Source organism: Tinamus guttatus, unplaced genomic scaffold (genome assembly GCF_059628265.1).
Source record: "Tinamus guttatus ecotype Peru unplaced genomic scaffold, ASM5962826v1 Tinamus_guttatus_pri_ptg000225l, whole genome shotgun sequence".
NCBI lineage: Eukaryota > Metazoa > Chordata > Aves > Tinamiformes > Tinamidae > Tinamus > Tinamus guttatus.
This window is the reverse complement of record NW_028288759.1, coordinates 344,328-368,173: the sequence shown is the minus strand read 5'-3', so window position 1 is coordinate 368,173 and position 23,846 is coordinate 344,328. Positions and strand designations below refer to the sequence as shown.

The 23,846-nt window shown below is 39.6% G+C and overlaps 1 protein-coding gene across 2 annotated transcripts in view; it reads left to right on the top strand.

Moving 5' to 3' along the window:
- DIP2C (DIP2 acetate--CoA ligase C (putative)) overlaps positions 1-23,846 on the top strand; it is a 289,728-nt gene that overhangs the window by 224,544 nt on the left and 41,338 nt on the right. For both annotated transcript variants that reach the window (XM_088525179.1, XM_088525180.1), the window contains 11 exons: positions 413-549; positions 2,354-2,562; positions 3,371-3,485; positions 7,988-8,189; positions 10,351-10,460; positions 11,040-11,120; positions 14,688-14,811; positions 15,908-16,029; positions 18,838-18,949; positions 19,065-19,174; positions 21,914-22,044. In XM_088525179.1, coding sequence (XP_088381305.1) covers positions 413-549; positions 2,354-2,562; positions 3,371-3,485; positions 7,988-8,189; positions 10,351-10,460; positions 11,040-11,120; positions 14,688-14,811; positions 15,908-16,029; positions 18,838-18,949; positions 19,065-19,174; positions 21,914-22,044 — 1,453 coding nt within the window. The remainder of the gene's footprint in view (positions 1-412; positions 550-2,353; positions 2,563-3,370; positions 3,486-7,987; positions 8,190-10,350; positions 10,461-11,039; positions 11,121-14,687; positions 14,812-15,907; positions 16,030-18,837; positions 18,950-19,064; positions 19,175-21,913; positions 22,045-23,846) is intronic.

Genomic DNA, 23,846 nt, shown 5'->3' with positions numbered 1-23,846 from the left:
GTCTCTCTCCGGGAGTGTAATTATGATCTAGAGCCCATCTAGGGTATTCCATATTGCACCAGCTGGACCAAATCTGGTTTTCAGTATGTAGAACTGAGAACACACAGACACAGTTTGCAGAGATGCTACTAATCAACTGATATTTTAGAAAGCAAGGCACATTAGATCTTGGTTTTCAGTGTAAAAATTGGGTTTACATAAAACTCTTTTCATTCTTTGTGTAAATATTATTTTGTGTAAATATTAGTTTAATATTAAACACCGTAATGTTTGAAGAACTGTTTGTTAGACATTAGTATCCACATATAATTTATTTGTTTGCCACTTCCCCCATAGTGTCTTTCCCACAGCATTTATATTATTCTGTATTTGGTTTTATAATATTTTCTATTGTTCTTTGCTCTTCCTCTAGCTATAATGTGTTCAGTGAAGCCAGATGGAATTCCTCAGCTCTGTAAAACAGATGAAATAGGAGAACTCTGTGTCTGTGCTATTGCAACGGGTACATCATATTATGGACTCTCGGGCATGACCAAAAATACTTTTGAGGTAAGATGAGATGAGAAATTGCTCTATGAAACACCTCCTCTTAACTCTTTCTGTTAGAGGATATTGATTTACATAAAATATTATCAGCAATAATCAATGCTTGTGGCTTGGTCCTGGGTTACTGCAGCCAGATAATTGGCACTGAAACTACTTTCATTAAGCACAGTAACAGATCCTTTATACAGGATCCCAACAGGCATCTTCAAGACATACTTGAATAATGAAGTTGCTGTTTCCTAATTAGTCCCTTCCTGTTTCTATTGGAATTGCCTTAAGTGAAAGCTTTTTTCCTTTTCTGATTCTTCCTCCATTATTATTTGGGGAAAAGAATAATTAAGAATAATACATTTACCTTTTTTATATTAAAAAAAGAAACCTCTTCTAATATTACCAAACATTTTTTTCAGTCTGAACATGGCTAAATTCTCCAGCAAAATGACTTCAGCTTTCAGTGTGCAGATCTGAATGTTGCAAGCACTATATCATAAGTAACTAGGGGAAGCTGATGGATATAGCTTTCCATCGTGCTATTGAAGCCAGGAATCCTACCCCGCTACTATAATGTGAAGTTTGCTGATCCCCAGTGGTGCTACAAAAGCAATTAGCATTCCCCAGTGTGAACAGTAATCCCAGATTTGATGGACTTCTTGGTTGAAAATACTAACTTTGGAATACTTGCTGTAAACAATCATTCATAACTGATAACTTAGGTCTGCAGTTTAGCAGGGCACTTATTTACTTAAACTTATTCTTAACTGTAAGCTAATAAATTTCTATTGAGTCATCAGGGATAATTCGTTCTTAAAGTAAAGCATGTTCTTAAGGACCTTCTTCCATAGGGACTTTTTTATTATTAATATTTTGGTGTCTAATTCATGTAACAGGGAATAGAGAGTCAAAGAGTTTTTAGTTCCTGAGGTGAATTATGGCTGAGGAAGTAGAAGCATTAAATCTGTTCAGTAATAGTTATCCATGTGCATCTGAGAATGGAATTTGACCTTTCTTTTCAGATGAGCTTTGAAGGACACTCTTTGCATGGTCTTCCACTTAAATGACTTGCATTTTGACTATTTCGGTTTAAGGAAGAGACTGTAGGCAAATGTGCTATTTCAGAATGCAACCCCAAGTAGCTCATATACCAAAAGGATAAGGCCATGGTATTTATGAGGAGAAAAACAGGATAAATTGTCCTGAGTGAAACTGCATCCCAGGAAGTACACACCTGCTGTTCAAGCTAACTCCTTTGAAGAGTCTCCGTATGGGACTGTATTTTCATTTTTAGACAGGCAACATAAGGCATTAGCAAGCTATTGTAAGGATAGTATTGACCTTGAATAAAAATGCAGAAAGCTCTAAGAGTCACTAATGTGCAGTACATTAAAATAGCTTTACTTTCTGCTTGTTTATCTTGTATAGTGCTGGAAATGAGCAGGAGATACTGAAAGAATCTCTGCAGTAATACTTAGTTTTATCTTTGAAGTACCCAATGCATAGGACCTCATGTTAATTTAGCTCTACAAATCCTTTGCTTTATTCGTTATTGCTTGTGGGTTTGTTTGTTTTTGTGTGCTGTAAATGATTTCCAAGGCCAAGGTTAGGGAGAATGTGTGTGGAACCAGAGTTGGATTCAACTCGCTAAATCTCAGGTTTCAGAAAATTACACACTAGTGTTTGGGAGTTCCCTCTTTGCTGTCAGTGAAGTGAACATCACCAGAGACATATTTATTTCACTCCGTAAGAGCCACTTGAGAGAGCATGCTTGAAATACAGCAGAGTTAAAGACTTGGGTTTCTGTCTCTTACAGGTATTTCCTATGACCAGTTCGGGTGGCCCTATCACTGAATATCCTTTTATAAGGACTGGGTTACTAGGCTTTATAGGACCAGGTGGACTTGTCTTTGTTATCGGCAAAATGGATGGTTTGATGGTCGTCAGTGGAAGAAGACACAATGCTGATGATATTGTAGCTACAGCACTGGCAGTGGAACCAATGAAATTCGTCTACAGGGGGAGGTTTGGTCCTTTCTTTTCTCCCGTTAAAAATAAATCATTATTTTTCCTAGATTCAGAATCTGCACTGGACTTTCTGAATGTTACTGATATCAGTAAAACTGCAATGATACAAAATTTCTTTACAGTTTCCCTACACTGATGTTTATATGGCTAGAAAGAGAAGAGAGCAGACAGGGCTGCTGTTGTGATTTGTTACGATTTTCAAATTTTTCAGGTCATCAGTTAGTTAATTCTGAAGGTCTTGGCTCAACAGGATCCTTCCTTTCTGACTTGAACATGTCCAATGTACTGGATTTCTTGAACAGGACAACTATTCTCTGTCTCACCCTCTTGAGATACTGTAACAGGAGGCATCTAAAACATCTGAATAGGCTAATGCCGGAACATGTGCTCACACATGGTCCTAACATTCCTCTCTCAAAATAAAGTTACAATTGCTTTCTTTTAAGGGGGCTAAAGAAGGTGCTTGGATTGATCGTTACATAAAGTATGACAAAAACTTAACCATAAACTTGGGGTGACCCAGGTTTAGTGCCTTTCTCATGAACCTGAGAAGATTCACACCTCCAGGCCTACCAGATTATTAATGTGATTCTAGAACAAGGCTCCCTTTTCCTCCCCTTGAAGTTATGCAAAAGTGTTCATGTTGCTTTTTTTTTTTCTCTTAAAAAATACTAATTGAAGCACCAAGCATCTGAGTAGTAAGTAACAAATCACAGTTATGGAGGATTAACTTAGAAGTTTGTTTTGTTTGATTTTGTTTTTAAATATGTCCTGGCACTAACTACTGTTCTGCTCTCTCCTATAGAATAGCAGTGTTTTCGGTGAGTGTGCTGCACGATGAAAGGATAGTCATTGTTGCTGAGCAAAGGCCAGATTCCACAGAGGAAGACAGTTTTCAGTGGATGAGTAGAGTTCTCCAGGTAATGTTCTCTATGCGCATTTGGAAGCTATTTCATCCTGTCTTCTATTCTTTTTATTGATGTTTGGGTCCCCAATAACCCGTCATTTGTCTTTGAGTATTTGTAAATCCACCTTCAGTTCCACTTGCACCTAATGAACACGAAATTATATTATTCTGACTGATGGTTCTTATTCAGTCTACCTTTTCTACCACCTTTATTCCCATGTGGGAGCGTGAAGAGCAGGATGGCTGCAGTTGCTCCTCCAGGCCCCTCTCAGTGCCTATGGTTCAGTAACCTTTTTAAATTTCTGAACTTCTTGAAAAAGGAATCAACACAACCAGCAGTAGTGGATTTTCTGTTACTGAATTTTCAGACTTTCAATATTTTTGTTCTGACTACGCCAGCAAGTCTTGCTGAGCTCTTTACTGAGCTTCCACATTAGGGAGGTTTCCACCAGCACCTCTACGTACAGACTGGGTTTACTCATGGAGCAGCTACAGCTTCAGCTATTAAAAAAAGTTTCTGATAAAAAAAAAATTCTTAGAAGGGGATCACAAAGTGCCATCCTGAAACATAAGTCCCAGTGAATATCCCAGAGAACACCAACTGCAGCATGTGGTAAATAGTTGCTCATTTTGGCCTGAGATCATCTTTAAGAATGTAATATTACTCTACTTACTCCTTTCTGCGTACAAGGGACCAAAGCCCTGATCCAGGAGGATTTTCTCATCACCTTGTGGAGCAGTGCTACAGTCTTCATATGGTATCAGTTCCTCAGTTCATTATTTTTTGATCACTAAAAAGTATGGTTTCTCTTAATAAATAAATCCTGGACCTGGTATGTGACTTTTTAAAATCAGAGTGGATGAATTCTCCAAAGGAGTTTTGAGTGTACTTGGGTTGACAGTCTCTAGTAGCTGTATGAGCATATATGGTCCATGAAAAACATCTAACACAGACTTTAATTCCCCACATTGGACTTTCTGGATGCTGCTGTGTTCATTGTCTTGATCTCAGCCTCACAAATTTAGAGGTACATGGTGGATGCCATCCTCTCATTTGAAAAAGGGTGATCCTTTTCCTAAACAAAATGCAGTAAGAAAACAGGGATGAACTGAAGAAATAGCAAGCAAATAGAGTAGGATAGGGTTACAATAATATTAATTGCTTCAAAGAGTAACAAATAAATGGATTTTGTGTTCTTACTGCCAAAAGCCACAGAATTCACTATCAAATAGTTACTGGCACTGATTTGGAGCTGATTAAATGAGAAGTAGATATGCACATTTGAGCTAGTTCTCTGGATTCCTTCTTGATCAGAGGGAGAGAATTAGGAGTTTATAGTGCCCCATGTTGAAGGCTGAAACAAACTGGATGGAGCACATCCTAAAAATACTTATTTCATTCCACTGAACTGAATGGAAGAAATTGATTAGCTCAAATATAGTAATCTACAGTGAAGATATCTGCAGTATTGTAATTCTAGCTATCTGGTGGACCATACAAGGCCTGTGCTACAAAGAATGAAGCCACTTTGGTTTTGTGGACCGGAAGCCAGGTGAAGCAGTGCTGAGGAGCCATGGTCTTCATGCCACTAATGATAAAAAAACTTCTTTTGTATTGGATTCCAGGTTAAGGCAAATGTCATGACCTTGCTCAAAGGTTTTTCAACGTAATGCTCACACAAAATATCAGATACTTTGGAGAACAATCATTTTCCATCTCCATAATTAAACCATTTCTTGCTCAAAAGCAACAGGAAAAGAAGTTAATTTATTGATACCTTGTGAAAGTTTCATCTCTTTCTACAGCTGGACACTTGTTAGTTCTGTTTCCCTTGCTTAGTTCCATTTCTGTCTGTCTTCAAGGACTCTTCTCAGGTGAATATATCACAAACATATTTTGCTTTGCCCAAGAGCCAAAAACCTTACACAGTTCAGTGATTCTTTTACTCATTATTTATTATAGTGAATAAGAAAGGAAATCTTTTTCTACTATGTGCCTGAAGAAACTGAACAAATAAGCTTTCATCCATCTCAAGACAGATTTGTCTGTTCCCTTGGTTTAAAAGATATCTACTTTCCATATAGCTAGAGACATCTTGTGTTCACAGTGGATCTGAAAGATGAAACCAACCTTTAGATTGTCCATCCCACAGAAAGCCTTTAAAAGAAGGGCCACCTCTTTTAGAATAAAGGGCTTTTAAATTGCCCATGCTTTGGTGATTTTTTTTTGAGGAGAAAGCAACCCTAAAGAAAAGTTAGAAATTCTGAACTTGCACTTCACTTTTCTCAGCTGAATATTTTTGTGGCTTCTACTCCAACTGTGTCTTATTTCATTATCAGCAGTAGAATTCAGCACTCAGCACAGTGCGAGTCCCGGCTCCTGTTATTCTGCGTGTGAGCAAGCCACACAAGTGTCTGGGAATGATAGGCCGTACAGCCAAGCACACATATGTGTGGCTGCTTTCAGCATCTGCGTGTGAAGTCTGCCACTCGGCACGTGTCGCTGCCTGAGCAAGAAGCTTCTGGTTCCACTTCAGCTGAGATCTGAGAGGGAGAAGGGAAGCTGAGAACACGCAGATGCTTTGTGCCTCCTTCCCGATATGGATTTTCATGACAGATGTCAGGAAGTGGCAATGAGGGTAACTGAATCATCTGCTAGTGATGAGCAACATAGCAGTGTCACACTTCTATCACGATTCTTGGGGTCTGTGGTACCAAACTGTATCAAATTGCTCCTCGTTTCTCATGGTAACTGTGAGACTTCTGTAACGCCCTCCGCATGCAGCTCTGCGCCAGTCCTGCTGCACGCTGCCTGCTCCTGCTGTGCCTTCTGCACCAGCCTGCGTGGTGGCTTTCCAGAGCCAGCCCCCTGGCCAGGGGACAGATGTGCTGCAGAGCAGGGAGCACCCGCCGGGAGAACTTTGCTGCTGGGATGTTTTCTTGGCTTGGACAGTTCAGCAGGTCTGGACTCTGTAACTAGTTTTCTCAATGAAACAGAGAAATAAAAATTTCAGTTTTACCGTTTACTTCGGGCTGGACAGATTCATTTCACAAATCAAGCCATGTCATCAAGAGGCACGATGCCAGCTGTGGCAAAAGTCAACTGGTATCCTTTGTCTCAAAACTTTAAGGCTCATTTCATCAGTACTCATCCTTGTAAAATAAAGTTTTTTGCCTGCTTCAGAAATGTGTTGGATTTCAAAATCTGAAAGGTGACAATTTTGAATGACCCACAACATTTTTTTTCAGACATTGTGCTACGAAGGTGTCTATCAAAGTAGAAAGTGCTCAGTCTCTGTGGGATTGTTACATACCCATCATCCCAGCAGAATTGGATACTATTTTCCATTCTCTGACTCTAGGAGCCACACTGTTACATATTTGAATAAGAAGGGATGGTTAGTTGCCCTCTGACAGCTTTTTCTTAAAGCTGGTATTAGGTGAGAATCCCGTAATTTACCACTGCTTTTCAGACCCTACAGATAACATTAAGATTATGAGATTGTGATGTCTCTGCACTTTATATTTCTGCCAGCAATTTAAGACAGGGTTTGTTGGCATCTCATCCCAAGATTTTTCTCGTTCATATACAAGGTGCACATAGACCACCAGTGAGGTCTTCCACTGCTACCCTGAGATCTCACACTACTAAAACTGCAATATTTGTAAAATGATTAACGGACTTGCTGTTTTATCTTACCAAAATTTACAATCAAATAAGTAAAAATGAAGCAAACAGAATCCAAAAGGAGAGCATTATTTGGAATCTCCATTGAAGTAATCAGTAATTTAATGGTTTACTCAAGTTAATTACTATAAATGATTGTTGCTTTGTCTAAGGATATAGGTTATATCTTTGCAGCAGCAGATGTGTGTGTGTGTGCTTTTTCACTGTTAAAATTCAAATGCAGACTAAATGAATTATATTTTTCAGACATATTCTAACTTGTTTTTCTGAAGTTGTTTTCTTTTCTTAGCTGACTTGCTGCAATTTTTCTTACCAGTGTAAGAGTGATGGATGTATGGTGATGACTATGAAATATTTGAAGTTTTTTCTTAGCTCTTGAATCTTAACTGGCTGTTAAGTTGGTGGGATTCCTTTGCATTCTAATTCTGGGAAGTGCACAAGTAAAAATCAGTTTCCCCATGTGAATTACCAGCTCATCTGAGTCATAAATCTCCAGGATGCCTACTGCTAGTGAGTGCCTGAGGAATGCATGTGCAGCATTTCTTGTAGGTTTTTGTGTATTCATCACTAGGTTTTTGATTGTTTTATAGCTTCTGCAGTGATTATCATGATGTCAGTATTATATTTCCATCCACCTGTTCCCATTGAAAAAAAAAAAAACCTCCTTATCTCTGGCATTGTTGAAGTACGTTGAGTACTAGCTACAAATCTTTGTACTGTCAGTTAATTATTAGGGGTGTTCTGTGCAGTAATTCAGAACAAGAAGTGTTTATTTTAATGATGAAAAATTAGCCATTCATTAAAATCAGCTTCCTGCTTTTTTTTAGGCTATTGACAGTATTCATCAAGTGGGAGTTTACTGCTTAGCACTAGTACCAGCAAACACTCTGCCCAAGACTCCACTGGGAGGAATCCACTTGTCGGAAACCAAACAACTTTTCTTGGAAGGATCTCTGCATCCCTGTAACGTGCTGATGTGTCCCCACACGTGTGTAACAAACCTGCCTAAACCCAGGCAAAAGCAGCCAGGTGAGATAAACAACTGCAAAGGAGCTGTGGCTTAATACTCGCTGCTCATGATGTGTGGAGGAAAATCAAGTAACTGCTAATGGAACTTGATGGAACTTGATTAGCTGATCCTGCTAAATGTTCTGTGTGGTTTAAGTGTGTCATTTGTATTGAGGGAAGCTGGAAGTAGCTTTACAAAGAATACAAAGAAAAAATGCTCAAAAAAACCTCTCCAAGTTCTGTAAACATGAAGATACTTTAATCACTGTGGAAGGCATCACTGAGACGGTACCTGGAGTTCTTTGTAAATTCCTGGTCAATTGTGTTCTCATAGAATGAACTCAGACTGAAGAAGAGAGCGTTACAATCTTGTCTTATTTGACTTTGTAAAATAGAAGTAGAGAGGAAGAGAACCCTTGCTACAAATTAGCAGGTTGGATGAGAAGCAAGTAGTTAAAAACTGGCTGTGAATGTATTGAAACAAAGAACTAGGATAACAGTTTTGACCAGAGGAGGGAATTTGTGAGTTATCCTTGCAGAAGCTGTAGCTGAGGGCAGCACCCTAGCTAATTTTAATATGGTTCTTCCGCAGTTCTGCAGGATAATATGAAGAGAATGGTATGAAATGGTACAGCAAGGTACTGCACACAGACTGAGAAGGCCCTTGTAACCTGCTGTAGACCTGTCCTATATTTGATGACTCATACTGGATTAACTAGAAATGTTTAACTTTGATTGCAGAACTGTGCACCTAGATACTGTCAAAGATTTCAGGATCTGTGACCTCACATTTATTCCTGAATTCATTCACGTTAGCCTAGTTGCCTGTTACTTTCTACCTTGAAAAATAGCTTGGATGTGAAGTGTTTTCACTGTCTAGTCCTCAGATACAAGGATTATCTACTACTGAATTCAGTGCATGTTGGCAAGATTAGCCAACTTGTTTCTTTAATTAAAATACTTGGACAAGTGATTCAGAAATCAAAAATATAATTTTAATTTGCAAATCCTGAGAATGTCACAGTCTAACAGTGACTTTCACTAGCTTCACAAGAATCCAAAGTACTGAAGCTGGTTAAGTGCATTGCTCACTGGGGTGGGTCTGTGTTGCTGCATCCCAAAGTAATCACTGAGTTAGGTAGGGTCAGTGCAGTGGAGATATTTAGATGTTGTATGTACATTATACCTTGCAATAAGTGATAAAAGCAGTGCCAGAAAGACAGAAATCAAACTGATAATACCATATCCTTCCAGTTTATGTAGCTGTGACATATCCAGAGCATATTGTATTCTATTTCTTCAAGGCAGAGTAGTGGGTAGACACTGTTTATTGTACATTATTCATTTGCTTAGACATCTCACGTTTTGAGACATACACCACACATCTCCTAGCCATCATTTAATCAAAGTTTAGACGTAATGGCCTAAAAGCCAAGGTTCATGTCTCTTGCACTTGAGCAGTAATCCACCCTGTCAAAGCAGAAAACAAGCGTTAACATGAGTGTAAATGACCTCTGAGGAATGGGTATCTTGCAGTTACAGCAACCAGCAAGACATTGATGAAATGCAACATGTCCCTTTCTCCCAAAGTTAAATTCTCTTTCTTTGTTCTCTACATGGTGCTACAAGGTTTGCATATATTTTTATCATATGCACCATCTGCCTTCCTAATCCTTGTCACCTCAGGTCTGTGGCAGTTACAGAATTGCTTACATGGTTGTAACTTAGCCCTGGGAGCAGAGGAGAGGAATAGGAGTGTTGGCCCTGAAGTCTGGATACATCCCATGTAATTTTAGGCACAGGATGGACGTGCCTGAGTTAGGAGCTGAATCTTTCTGAGATTTCTTTAATTAAGACAAACGGATGTGTCTCTTGACTGTAGAAATCCCATGCTAAATCGAGTCCTCAGTTAAGGACCTGATTTAGATGGGATGAATGCAGACCTAAATATCTTCCAGCTGCCTCTGGTCCATCAACCAAAGCTGGTGTCCACAATACGTTTCTTTAGTAATAGATCTCTTTGCAAATGTACCAGATTTCAGAGGTTTTATATTTCTTTGATTGAAATGTTCTTAAGGTTTTGTGCGATGGGTAACAATGAGGAAAATTTCATTTAATGCAAAATAAATAAGAGTTTTCATCCATAAGCAAAGGATTTCAGCACGTTTCTGATTTATTCTAGAAATTGGCCCTGCCTCTGTGATGGTGGGGAACTTGGTCTCTGGAAAAAGAATCGCACAGGCCAGTGGTAGAGACTTGGGGCAGATAGAAGATAACGATCAAGCCAGAAAGGTGAGTTAAGCTGCTCTGGTGTGGCTTATATGTAGCTAATTAGCATCAGCAGATTCAGCAATACACAGGGCATCACATCTGATTCAGACTAACTTATTTCAGAACCCACTTTACAAAGAAATGTGAAATAGCCAAAGGAAAGATCTGTATGTTTTGCATGTATGGATATATGGTCCCGATCTTGTCTTTTGTTATTTTGATCATGTTAAATTAAGTTGCAGCTTTATAATAGGTGAGAAATGAAGAATTTATAGTAAAACAAGAGAAGAAGCTAAAGGATGAAAATTGTGCTTAGATTCAGAGTGATTATCAAGAACTATTTTATGGCTTTGAAAGTATAGGTAATAATATATCATAGTCCCAGCTGTGGTTCAGCTGCCAGAGAGTGTGTGTAAGTGCAGGAGTGCTACAAGTATATGCAATGCCAAGAGAATTCCTATTTACTGTTTCTGGGTACTAATGCAAAATGTAGAGTATAAATAAGAAAGACATATCTAAACTAGCAAAACCAAATTGTGTTCTGTTCTCTAAAGGCAAAAGATTGTTTAGTATCGTGACTATCACTCTGCTTTATTTTAGTTCCTCTTTCTCTCAGAAGTTTTACAGTGGAGAGCGCAGACCACTCCTGACCATGTACTTTACACTCTACTCAACTGCAGGGTAAGGTTCTCAGGCAATTATGTTGACAAGTTATCGAAAGGAAAATTGCACCCTGATATTTAAACTGCACTTGCTTACGCTGTGGCTGAATGTGACTCAACCTTTCCATTTCTTTCCCCATTAATACCAGCTATTGTATCTCATACTCACTGAGGCAGAGAGGAAAAGCGAATTATCATTGGCAGTTGTCAAAATATGACTTGTTTTTGTATCACACATATCACCTTATATATTTGTTATTTCTTTTCCCCCATATATAAGTTTTGGGTGAACTGACAAGGCAGTTCTGTTTCAATTCTTTCATTCTGACAAGAATAGCAGTATTTAATACTGCTCACCATCCTGATTTGAAAAGCACAAACTTAACAAAACCAAAACATTTTCCCTAAATATAACAATGAGTCTTGGCTTTGAAACTGGGCCATATGAGAAAAAATGTTTGTGAGAACTGGGGAATTGAGGTAAACAGGAGAAGAGGTAACTCCCGAATTCAGCAAGGTCTGTATAGGACTAGTCATAAATCTCTCTGCATGGAGTGAGAAGTCTGTATCATGCATGTGCATTTCCCTACTATATGCATGGCACCTGGTACACAATTGGAGTTTATTAGGAATGAAAATTGTCTGCTAAAGCAATGCTTCCCAAACTGCTTCTGTGTGGAGCAGGAAAGTCTGATTTCAAACCACCCCGCTGCAGTAAGTGTGGACATGGCTGCCAATGCTGGGAGACACATCTGATGTGTGGAGGGGTTGAGAACTCCAAATCGTCCCTGCTTTTCCCCTTTGCTGCCTAGAACTCCTGCTGTTTGCTGGTGGTCCCTAAACTTACCGGATTCCCATCATTTATGAGTCTGTGTTAAATTACCAGGATGTACCTCCTGGCACATTGTTGTACTACTGATTCAAAAGTACACTTTGGGACTACCATTAAAATATTTGTTTAATGATCCTTTTTTTTTTTTTTTTAATTCACATAGCTACCATTAAGTGAACACTTCAACTTCACAGATAATAGCAAATTAATAATTTGGTTGCCTGTGGCAAGTCGGAGAAGCTGTTTTGTTTGCATTGCAGCATTGCCAGTAGAAGAGAGCACTCTGCCTTTCTCTAAGCTCAGAATAAAGGTGCTCTGAGCAAGGTACAGCAATATCTACAGTCCCGTCTCCTCCACACAGGCTGTTGCTGTTGAGCTTTAAATAATGCCAGACTTCCCATCCTGGCAAATGGATGCCAAGAGGGGGAGGGAAGACGCAAGGCAGAGAATGAGGATTATTGTTCCTTAGAAATGGAGAATAGATGAATTGGAAATGGAGTTTCTCCACCTCCTTAATACTCTTATTTTATTAATACTCTTATAGTACTCTTCTTATTTCATCTCGCCAGTTGAAATTTGTTTCAGAGGTTTGATGTTTTATGGAAGGAACTGTCAGGTTGGTGGGGAAAATTTATAATCAATCTTGAATTTTACTACTGGTCTGTAACTTTTCCCTTTTTGTCTTCACTGCACATTTTACCTACACGTTGCTCTAAAGCATCTGCCCTGCTTGCCAGTGGTGGCTGACAGAAATCTACTGAGCTTCCTATTCTCCTGAAACCCAAGGTTTTTGAGAATGTGAAAGATTTCTAAAATTAGCACAGTGCATTGTTTCCAGTGTGTTTGATGGAGGATTGCAACAGCTCTGGGCTCTGTAACACTTCTTGAGAGAGGTGCAGAGGGGATAGTTGCCAGTTCCTCTGGTGTAACAGCCCAGCTCTTCCTTGCACTTCACGCTGGTGCAGGGAGTGCCAGAAGTCTCAAACCTGGACCATCAGTTTGCAGACCTACGTGATCTGCAGCAATTCCCTTTCCCTTGGGAGCTTGGGATTCCTCTGCTTTTGGGGAAATAAACGGCCCTTCTTCCCATGACTGTGAAAACAGGCAATATTGTTTAAAGGCAAAACAGGGATGCAAGCATGTTCCTGCTGGCAGGTCCACAGTGAGAGGGATGCCCAGATCTGTGTTTGCAGCATCCAGAAGCCATCTGCAGTGAGAAGTCTGTATCGTGCATGTGGCTTTAGAGGAAGCTCCTTGCCTAGGAGAATGGATTCACACTGGCTTGCAGCTCAGGGCAACAAACAGAAGTGTGGTTGCTGAAGATGGCAGAGAGCACCGCTGGGCCCCTGGCACTTAGTTTTCAATTAGGTTGTGCTCTGTGTTGACAGGGATTAGGTTGAGGTATTACGTTTGTAAATGCCAAGATATACCTGATAAGTCACCTCCTTGGTGCTAGACCTTATCAAACAGCTCTCTGCTCTGCAATGCTTTTCATCAATAAAAGCTGTGGTGGAGAGGGAGATATTCATGGGGAAGAGAAATCAGCAATGGAGCCAAATGCTTGTTTTTTCTTAGTACTTGTTTAGAGGGGATATAAAGAATATTTATTTAAAACAGAAGACTCCGGATAAGGACAGTGATAGGAAGCTTTTGGAGGTTATCTTTTTGATGCATTGTATGTTGTATATCCCCATGCAAGCCTTAAATATATTTTCCTACCATTTTTTTCTCAGTTTCTTCAGCTCGTCTTTTTTTTTTTTGAGCAAATTCAGGGTTTGTGATTAGTGCCAGGTGTTCTGTAAGGACTCCGGACGCTGAAAGGCTCTTCCTGTGCAGAGCAGGCACAGAGAGGCAGGAGAAATGCCGGCCTTGCCCTGGGCTCTCTCCTCACGCAGCCTGGGCCTGGCTGGATCAGCTCAGGAGCCGTCTTCTAAGCACGGTCCCTCTTGGACTTCTCTTCTGCAGTGTCAGCTGTCAAAGTGAATTTTGTGACACAGACTTGTGCATTCATCTGTGTGTCTATAGACGCACATATATGTTTTTAGGGAATGCAAGAACCAGTTTAAATCACTGTGTGATAACTTTGGGTTAGCTCTGCTTGGGCTGCTTCACAAAGAAGTCAGGCATTGGAGCCTTTGTAGACTTTCCCTTTCTTTTCCATTCTGACCAGAGTTGCACAAATTCAACAAAAGCCCCTCTTTTCTGTCTCATTCATATGCATGTGCCTCATTTTTGTTCCAGGCTTTTTTTTTTTCCCCTGTCACCATGTATTGTTTTTCTCCTGTGTCTTTTGTCTTTTAAGGCTTTTCTGCTGTGCTTTTTGGCCTCATTCCAGAATGCAGACAATGAAGTGCAATTTGCAGGATTGCTCTCCTCATCTGCTCCAGATTGCTGCAGAAGACTGTAAATGCACTTGCCAGGCTGTGGCAGGAATGCTGTGTGCAGCAAGGGAAAGCAGTAGCTTTTACAGAGCCTTGGTATTAATATACTACTGCCAAGTCCCTGCTTAAGACAGAACACCGTTGAGGTTTGAAGATATAGAGAGAAGAGTGGGGCATGTTTCTGTGCTCAGCAAGGTTCATTTTTCCTTCCAGATTGACATAAGGTTTCCTTAGTTAAGTTGTTTGATGTATTGAGGCTTTATAAACAGCAACACCACGTCCAGAAGTTACATGCAAACTGAGGAAGAAAAACAGAGTTCACCACACTGTGTTATCTTCATTGCCATGACATTTCTCTTACTTCTGCATGCAGGGAACAATAGCCAACTCACTAACGTGTGTCCAGCTGCATAAACGGGCCGAGAAGATCGCTGTCATGTTGATGGAAAGGGGGCATTTACAAGACGGAGACCACGTGGCTTTGGTTTACCCACCAGGTAAAGAGCAGCCAGGGTTGGGACCTTGATGATCCCCAAGGTTTGGGATTTAAGAACTTTTAGACTGGCATCTCACTGATGGTATTGCCCACCAGTAAACCAAGAACACAAGTAATAATTGGCAAAATGTGATCTGTTTGCTTCATGTTCATTGCTTTGAATTTAGTGAAACATTTTTAAAGGAAGTTCTCTTTTGTATGTGTATGTGTGTGGTATTATTTCTTTGGATTTAGATTAAGATTAACTGTACTTTTAAAATATCTTTCATATAAGCATTCAAATTTAAGCGGTAATATACTCTCTTTTTTATTTATTTAATTTGATGGAAATTGTTTTATTGAAGGAGCAATAACCCGCCAGTACTCCAGATTCTTTTCTACTCAAAAAAAGTCAAGCAGTCCCCATCGTTGTCTTACAGTAGCCTACGGATAGATTCAAGGAACTAGGAAAGAGCAGAATTTATGTAATCTTGGTCCTGTGGTCACTTCAGCCTCCTAACATGACCTGAAGTATGCTGTGCACAATCTGGAACCTACAGTCAACATTTATATGAAATGACAATTTTGTGTTAGAAACATGGATGGGAAATCATGCCTCCATTTTTTTTTCTTGAAAATTTCAGCTATCTGAGGTTAAAAATGGCATGAGAAAGAAAATATTAAGTGAAATGTCAATGTATTCCTTATACAGCTCATAGGAACCAACAGGGTGCTACCTCATTCTTTCACTGGAGGATCACTCTTTTTGAAACTCTTACATATAAAAGTAAATTTAGGAATATAGCTAATCTGTAAAAATCGATATTTTTAACAGGTAACTTGGGGATCATACAAGTGGCCAGTCCACCTGAATGGTGATGCGTGGTTCCAGCTGCATGTCGCCTTTGGTATTCCATGCTCAGGAGAACAGTGCTACGGCAGGGAATGAGTGAAGCTGAACACATGCTGGAAAGGGGCTGAAAAAGCAGTCTCTTAAAGGGCTTAGTCTCTCATTTAACCTTCTGAGTGTGGTTCCAAGTAATATTTATGCTGACATAGGTGTATGCAATTAAAGGGATTGATTTTCAGGGAAGATTTTTGTTTTGTTCTTCATGCAGGAATAGACCTGATTGCGGCATTCTATGGTTGCCTGTATGCGGGCTGTGTGCCAATAACAGTTCGACCTCCGCATCCCCAGAACATAGCGACGACGTTGCCTACGGTGAAGATGATTGTGGAGGTGAGCAAGGGCTGCAAGTGCACGAGCAGGTTACACCAGCAGCGGAGCCCTCAGCAACTGCAGCTTAAAGGAGTGCTGTGGGTCAAAGATTCGTATTCGGTCTAAAGACTCAAGACTTAGGTTGCAGAGTCAACATTATTTGCCAACAAACAACCCTCCAAATTTTGCTGTCAATTTATACCGCAGTCATGCAACTGCTTTAAGGAATTATTTTGGAAATGCTTTCTTTTGTTGAGCTGTTGGCCAAGAGAGATGGGATTCCTCACCTGGCAGCTCTATACTGACCACTGAGAAAAGCACCGTGGAAGGCTTAGCTTGACCACATGGTGATTTGTGCTCAGCTTTGTGCATTCAGTTATTTTGTTGCTTGAAGCCATTTCAGAGTTCTGTTGTGAAGACATTGCTTGGTTTGTTGTGTCATCCGGAGAGGTGCTACTCAGGCTTTTCCATTTAGTACTTTATTTTGGCTATATCTCATCATGCTTAGTCTTGTTGCACATAAATCATAACCACATTGAGTATGTGAGCAAGGGAAATAAAATGGGTGCAAAGAGATAGACACTTATATTGGATAGCTTCTATTCTATTAAATGGACTTCTGAGTCTCTGAAATAGAAGAAGGTTAAGCAAAGGTAATTTTGACATTTTAAGTCAATATTGATAATTTAAAGTTGGAAGGGCTGGGGATAATTATAATCTGTGACTTTCTTCCTAGCATCAGATGCCATAAAATATCAGTAGAGGTATCAGAAGGTAGCCTGTTATCTTCAAGGTTCTCGTTTTTAAATATTTTCTTTCTGACAACTTTAAACTTTAGTATTTAAAAATATTAAAAGTGATATAAAATGTCTTATTTTATTTTTCCTTTGGGGGTCTAATAACCAAACTAGGTGTGGTTGAATTCATGTCTGAAAAATCCTTGGACAGGTCTAAGCTGCCTTGTAATCATTCTCTTCAATAGGCTGACTTCAAATGAAGTATCGAAAATTACCAGCCACATTAATGCCAGTTTGACTTAAAAGCCTCTCGGCCCTGATTCACACAAGGATTTTCTTTCATTTTGGAGAAGGATGACCTTGTAGAAATTAAAATACTGAAGCTGTTCCTTCACTGCCAATGAAATGCTTTAAAGCTCCTGGTGTGATGGGGTCAAAGCCCACTCTGACATACTATATATCAACACAGCACCTTTTTGAGTCAGTAAGAATTGCTTCTAGGAGCAAAATTTAGCCCATATAATTGTGTTTTGATGATGAATTGGTAGCAATAAAATATAACTGGACATTATCAGGCTTCAATCTGTGTTGGTAAGAGGACTAATTTAGTACAGACCTAAGTATAATTTGATTTGACAGCAAACATAAGCAGGATGACAGGAAATAATTTTTATCCCATCTGGAGCAGTTGCTAACTGTAGTTCAGTCCCATTCCTTCTCCTTTCCACCTTCCCTGCTGTTTATGGCCCACTTTCTGTTCTCCTGGCCTGGAGATACTGTGTTTTGTTCTGAGCCTCCTGGTTTTCCAGACAGCATTATTTCTAGGAGGGCTAGCAGCTCTTGAAATTCTCTTCATTTTGTGGCTTCACTGTGTCTGAGATTGAGATTCAGATAGATAAAGATTAAGGATTAATTTGCCTTATCATGGCAGTGGCAAGACTGGAGTGAAAGATGGTGCAGTGAACCTTGGTTTCAGCTTTCTACGCTTTTCGCCTGAAATATATGGAGTGTCCGTACAGGGAAATCATGGGGTTATAAAAAGTAAGGAGAACTTGAGTCAGTGGTCACATGCTTTTAATTTCCTCATTTACTGTATAAAGTTGACCCATAAAGTTGACCCCCAGGAAGTTACTGTCTACAGAGGCTGATTTCTTCTGCTCAAGTGGTAAAATTTAGTGCACATAAGGTTCCTGATTTCCTTAGGCTGCTAAAACTTGGGAATTCACTGTGCAATGAAATGTCTCCGCTTCTCAAAGAAAAAAATATTCTTAGCAATATTTCTGTACACAGATTCTCAAACTTTGGATACCTTTTCCATTTTTCCTCTTCACTATTATTAATTCAGTGATTAAATGTACATGTTTATGCTTGTCTGGATATTTGCTTTAATATATTGAGTTATTTTTTTACAATCAGTAACAGATATTTTTGGTAATTGCTACTTTATTTATCTGTTTTTAATAGATATTCTCAAATGATGATGCCTTCAGCATATACCATCTAAAATTCAGTGCAGATGGTAGTTGCGGTAAATTTGCCATTCCATTTCATAGTGTTATTTGCAGAATTACTGGGCTAGAGCTACTTATGCCAATATACAAAGAAGGTTTCCCAGTGCTTTATCATGAGGAGAGGAATCAGAAATATATGGCTAATATATAAAATTGACTTAAGACAGTAAAAATGCTCATATAAGTGTCAAGTTAGCTTTTGGTTTATGTTAAATAGTGTTTATAAACCAAGATATATTTCCATCACATTGAAAATGTTCTGGTCACAGTCTAATGTACTGGTATCCTAGGTTGATAAGTGATGTAATGTGTTGGAAAAGTCACGTTCTCCATATTATGGTACCATTAGTTTCACTGCAACAGTCTACTCAAAGTGCAGTTTCCATGCAGCTCGTAAAAGTCGCATGATTTTGCTTTGGGAGCTTCATTTTCTGTGCATCCTTTTGCTTCCCAATTGGAAAACGTAAACACTAATAAGCCTGTGTCCTCTTCCGGCAGAGAATAAATCATGGGTTTGTTCATTTTCATTGAAGAATTAATCAGTATCCCATTGTGTTATTATTTCTTTGTTAAATTCCTAGGTGAGTCGCTCTGCCTGCTTAATGACTACACAATTAATATGTAAATTGTTACGGTCGCGAGAGGCGGCAGCAGCAGTTGATGTCAGAACGTGGCCTCCAGTACTAGATACAGGTGAGTGTTAAGGCAAGGGGGCTGCTGTTGGTTCTTTTGTTTTGTTTTATCGCCCAAGTTTTCAGAGGTGTATCTATGACTGGCCTAAGATAATCATTTTCTTTATTTTCACTAGACGATTTGCCAAAGAAGCGGCCTGCACAGATCTACAAACCTTCTAACCCTGAGACGCTTGCTTACCTTGACTTCAGTGTCTCCACAACTGGAATGCTAGCAGGGGTAAAGGTAGGCCCTCTCTTAAAACTAGTATTTCTGCCATTGCTCTTCGGTGACAGATTGCTCCTTATTTGTGATTTCTATTGATTCTGATAATAGAAATGGAATGGCTTCCTCTCTTGCGTTCATTATTCAGTTCAATTAACATTAAATTAGCTTTTCTATACTGACAATTGTACTGTGTGCAGGGAGTTTGATGCCTGCTTTTCAGAATGAAAATTTTGCTCTGATTACCCTGTATACAGCCCAAAGCATTCTTCAATAGAAGTATCTAGTTTTTCCTTAACAGGAATAAGATTCAGTCATCCCCTTTGCAGTCACTTGTTGCAGTGCTGGTCAGCAGTTTGTTCTTCATTTGCTCCTTACTGCAATTCAGCTACTGGCCATTGGATTTCAATATTCTCTTCATGTGGTTAAGGGACCACAGACACTGGTGATATATTCACCTGCTACAATACTAGAGGAAACGAAAAAAATCATTTATGGATTTGCATGATAAATACTGGCATCTAAAGCTTTGTAGATCTCTTGTCTGTCATTTTCTTCAGTCCTTCAGCCATAATATTTTGAAGCTGTTTTTCTCTTGCTGCTAGCGTATGTATTACTCCAGTTTTGTTTTCACCACCAGTTTTGTTTTCACCAACCTGTAGGTAGAGATAAAATCACTTTCTTACTCTTATGTGTTACTTCCATACTTCTGTCTACTGTATGTCCAAGGATTGTGATGACTTGAGCGTTTTTTGCTGAAGTATCATACTTGTAGCTTTTGCTAAAAAACTCTTAGGCTCTAGCATATCCATCTATTTTCAGAAGCTGTTGACATACTTTGCAAATAAGGAAAGCCTCAGATATCCCTAGTTTTCAGGTGAGAATCTGAAGCACAGAGTGGTATAAGTCAACATGCCCAAGGTTGACTAGCAGTTAAGGGGCTGAGCTGGCTGATGGTTACGTGTCAGACACTCCTGGAAGATTCATTTCAGCTAATCTTAGATAGCTGCAAGCCTACAAATGTGGATTGGTCACTAGGCTCCTCTATAATCATCAGAGAGAAACAGGGTCTTCTACCTATTTGAATCATCTATTTGGAGACCAGATGGATTATCATATATGCCTTTATTGCCTCTAAAACCAGTCTGTAATGACTGTTTTAGATACAGTCGTTCATTTTTAATCAAGTCTGAATCCCACCTTCTCAGACTGGCAGGAATGACTTCCAGCTATGCAAAGTCAGTATTTGGACAGCTTCAAAGATAGTCGGTGTAGATAGTTGGTGACGATTCCGCCTGTCAAAGCCAGGTAAAGGTGAAGAACATTTGCTTAATGTGAAATGCAGATAAATCTCTTGTGGGACTCTTAATTATCTTTGGGTATCTGGGTCACAAAGCCTCTAGATTACAGACTCAGCAGGTTTTTATAAATATGGTTCATCTGCTAAATCATTGCTAGTGATTAATTGATTATAAAAAGATCATCAGAAATTTTAAGGCATATGATAATGCAGTGGTGATAAATTAAAGAGATGGATAAACATTCTTTAGCGGTATCTGAAAAGTAGATAAATGTTTTGTTACCATTTTGGAATGTTATATTCTTTATGTTTACTCTCAACATTTGCACTGGCTTGGACCCTGTATGGTGTAAACTTTGCACAATAACACTAGTTTTTGTCCTGGAGACTTCAGTTTAATCCTGTGTGAAAAAGTGGTCTTTCAGTGAAAGTAAAATTAATTACTTCAAACTGCAGATGTTCACAGTGTGGACACCTGGTTTGGGTTGGTCTTTGTACAGCACTTGGAATATGTCCAAAGTCAGTTATGGGGAAAAAAAATGACTTTGGGAGTTTTAATCCCCTGCTTTACTTTAGGATTGGAGAAATGGTGCTTTCCAAGTGCCTGCTCCCCTCCACTGGCTACAATGGCATGTCAGGCAATGCACTCAGTAAGCTGCAGGGATCAGAGCTTAGGTGAGCTAAACCTTGCCCAGGCTGTCTGCCTAACACAAATACCTTCCTTGTTATCAACAGAAAAGACAAATATTAAGAGGTGTAAGTTGGTTCCCGCTGTAGTTAGAACTTCTAAGCCAGAACAGGTGAGTTTGTGGGAAACCTGCTCACAGCTGCATTCAGGTGCTGTCAGTAACAAAAGTTAAAGTGGCTAGAAAAACATCTGAAGAATTCCTTCTCCATCAGCTTTTTTGTTTCTTCTTTCTGTTGTTTTTGTCTCTGAGAGCTTCCATATCAACATTTGAAAGATTTAAGCTTCTAAAGCTTAAGGCTCAATTAGGAGCTGGCCAGTGCAAAGACACTTTACAATTTTATTGACAAAAAATTGTTTCTTTATTGTATTAAGAAAAGTCTGCATGGAAATATATTATTGATGATAACAGAATATTTCAAAGTGTGTTCAGAGTCTACAGCCATTCGTTCCTTTATTCTTCCCACACGTTTAGCTCGTCGTTAGCTTTGCACCCTGCTTGGAGCTCCCGTGTGAGTCTCTCACAAAACCTTCCCTAGCTCACTTCAAACATTCCCTCTCTCTTGCCTTCCCTTTCAAGCTTATTTAGATGACCTCTTGAAGGAAAGCCATGTTTTCTTAGGTATAAATTACATGCATGCCTGCATGGAGCACAAAGTCAATATTTACTTGTTTTCTTTATCCGGCAACTGATTTAAAAACTCGGCACAGTTGGGAAATGAGCCGCCTGCGGGGCCTCGTCGATCATTTTAATGCCTTTGCTGTTGTCTTTCAGATGTCTCACGCAGCCACTAGTGCCTTTTGCCGTTCTATTAAGCTGCAGTGCGAGCTCTATCCCTCCCGAGAAGTTGCTATCTGCTTGGACCCCTACTGCGGCCTCGGCTTTGTCCTCTGGTGCCTCTGCAGGTGAGGTTTCTCCTCAATCCTTTAAAATACGGTGTTGAATCAAACAAAAGCAGGATGATGTGAGGACTAAAAGGATGGGGAAAGCAGAGAATGCCCCTGGAACCAACACAGGTGATTGGAGCTGCCCAAAGCTGTACAGAGAGGCCCTTTGCTTGCACAGGGCACTGCCTCGGGTGTTGAGGGCTTGCTGGAGTGCAGAGCAACCGTGGGGCTCTGCACTGACCCGGGCTGCTCCGTGGCCTCTCTGCTGGGGCTGCCTCGTTCCGTCTGGTGAAGACAATACCCTACCTTAAGCGAATCCTTTCTTCTTTTTCATTGTCTGATCTGAAAGCATGAGTGAATATTGGGCACGTCCTTATTAGTGGATGCAGTTTCTTTTTTGGAGAGGCATAAAATATGGTTTTATTACAGAAAGATACTTGAATGGCAGTAGTAAAGCTACTAGAAAAAAAACAGTGAAATGTGTATCAGCCATTTTTTATTAATAGGAAACTAGAAACATAGCAGTTCTCTCAGTCTCTGCACTCCAGGGATGTTACAGTTCAGCACTGAAAGTGGTTGCATTGATTTTTTTTTCCCCTTCTTTTTTTCTTTTTTATTTTTTCTTAATGTTTATGTAAAGGGGAAGAGCTATGGGAATAGTCAGCAAGCATATTTTTACTGAGGCATGTTAGAGTTGCAGTAACACAAAATTTTGCTCACTCCAATGAAAGCTCTTCAGGATTATCAGTATGCCGCTTTTAGTTGCTCAAATTAAGATAACCCAAGATAACCCCATAACTTGTTCTCAACAAGTACTATTTAGAAGTATTTTAATGTCCTTTCTCTTTAAAATATATGTTATTAAGTGCAAAATGCCTCCCAAATTATCAATATGACCCTATTCATTCTTGGCCAGTATTTATATTGATTTATTAGAATCTAGATTTATTTGGAATATTAGTCCAAATTTTACATAGTGATTAGAGATTACTTTGTTCTGAAAAACTACAATATTTCAATGTGTCCAATACAAAATGTGTCCAATACAAAATAGAAATATTGGGACTACAAAAAAACTCAGAAAACATTTTACAAATCAGGTGAGGATCTCTATATAAGGTAAGCTTTTAAAACATTGATACCTTTAAGTCATCTGACTTTTCTCTTGCAGAGAAATGTGTTGCAGTGTGGCCTAGTTTTGGTACTTTTAGGCCTTAGTTTAGCTGTGGGGCCAGAGTCATTGGCCATGTTGAATCTAACATGATGCATCCAGCAACTTAACCCCAGGAGAAGATTGTCAAAGCAGGAGGGGAGAGTTCAGCTGAGGAGCTTATTTCTCTATGGGAAAACGGGGGACCTGGGGCATCCAAGCATCATTATAGATCAGCAGAATACAGATGAAATGTTGGCTTGTCCGGAAAGCGAGACTTTTGTGGTGTCTACAACTCTCCCTTCCTCTCACAGAAACTTGTGTTTGTTGTAAACATGTGCAACAAATAATAGTGTTGCCCTTATGTCCTTCTCAATACTGCTAATAGTCAACCTTTTGCTAGGGAAGACTGTGTGTAGCTGCAGTAAGGCAGTGAGCGCATGGGAGAAGGCAAACAATCAAGGTCTGAGCTCTTTTGTGGCTCGTAGAAGGAATGGAAAATTTTATGTTATTTTCAAAGAAGAGGAAGGAAGAAAAGGAGGTTGAAAGAACTGAGATCGGGACAGGCACACTCCAATCTCGTGAGCCACCGTGTCCATCTCTGCTTTGCCACTGATCTCCTGTTCCAGTAAAACCAGAGAAATTGCAGTCTGCTTCAGTAGCCTGTCGT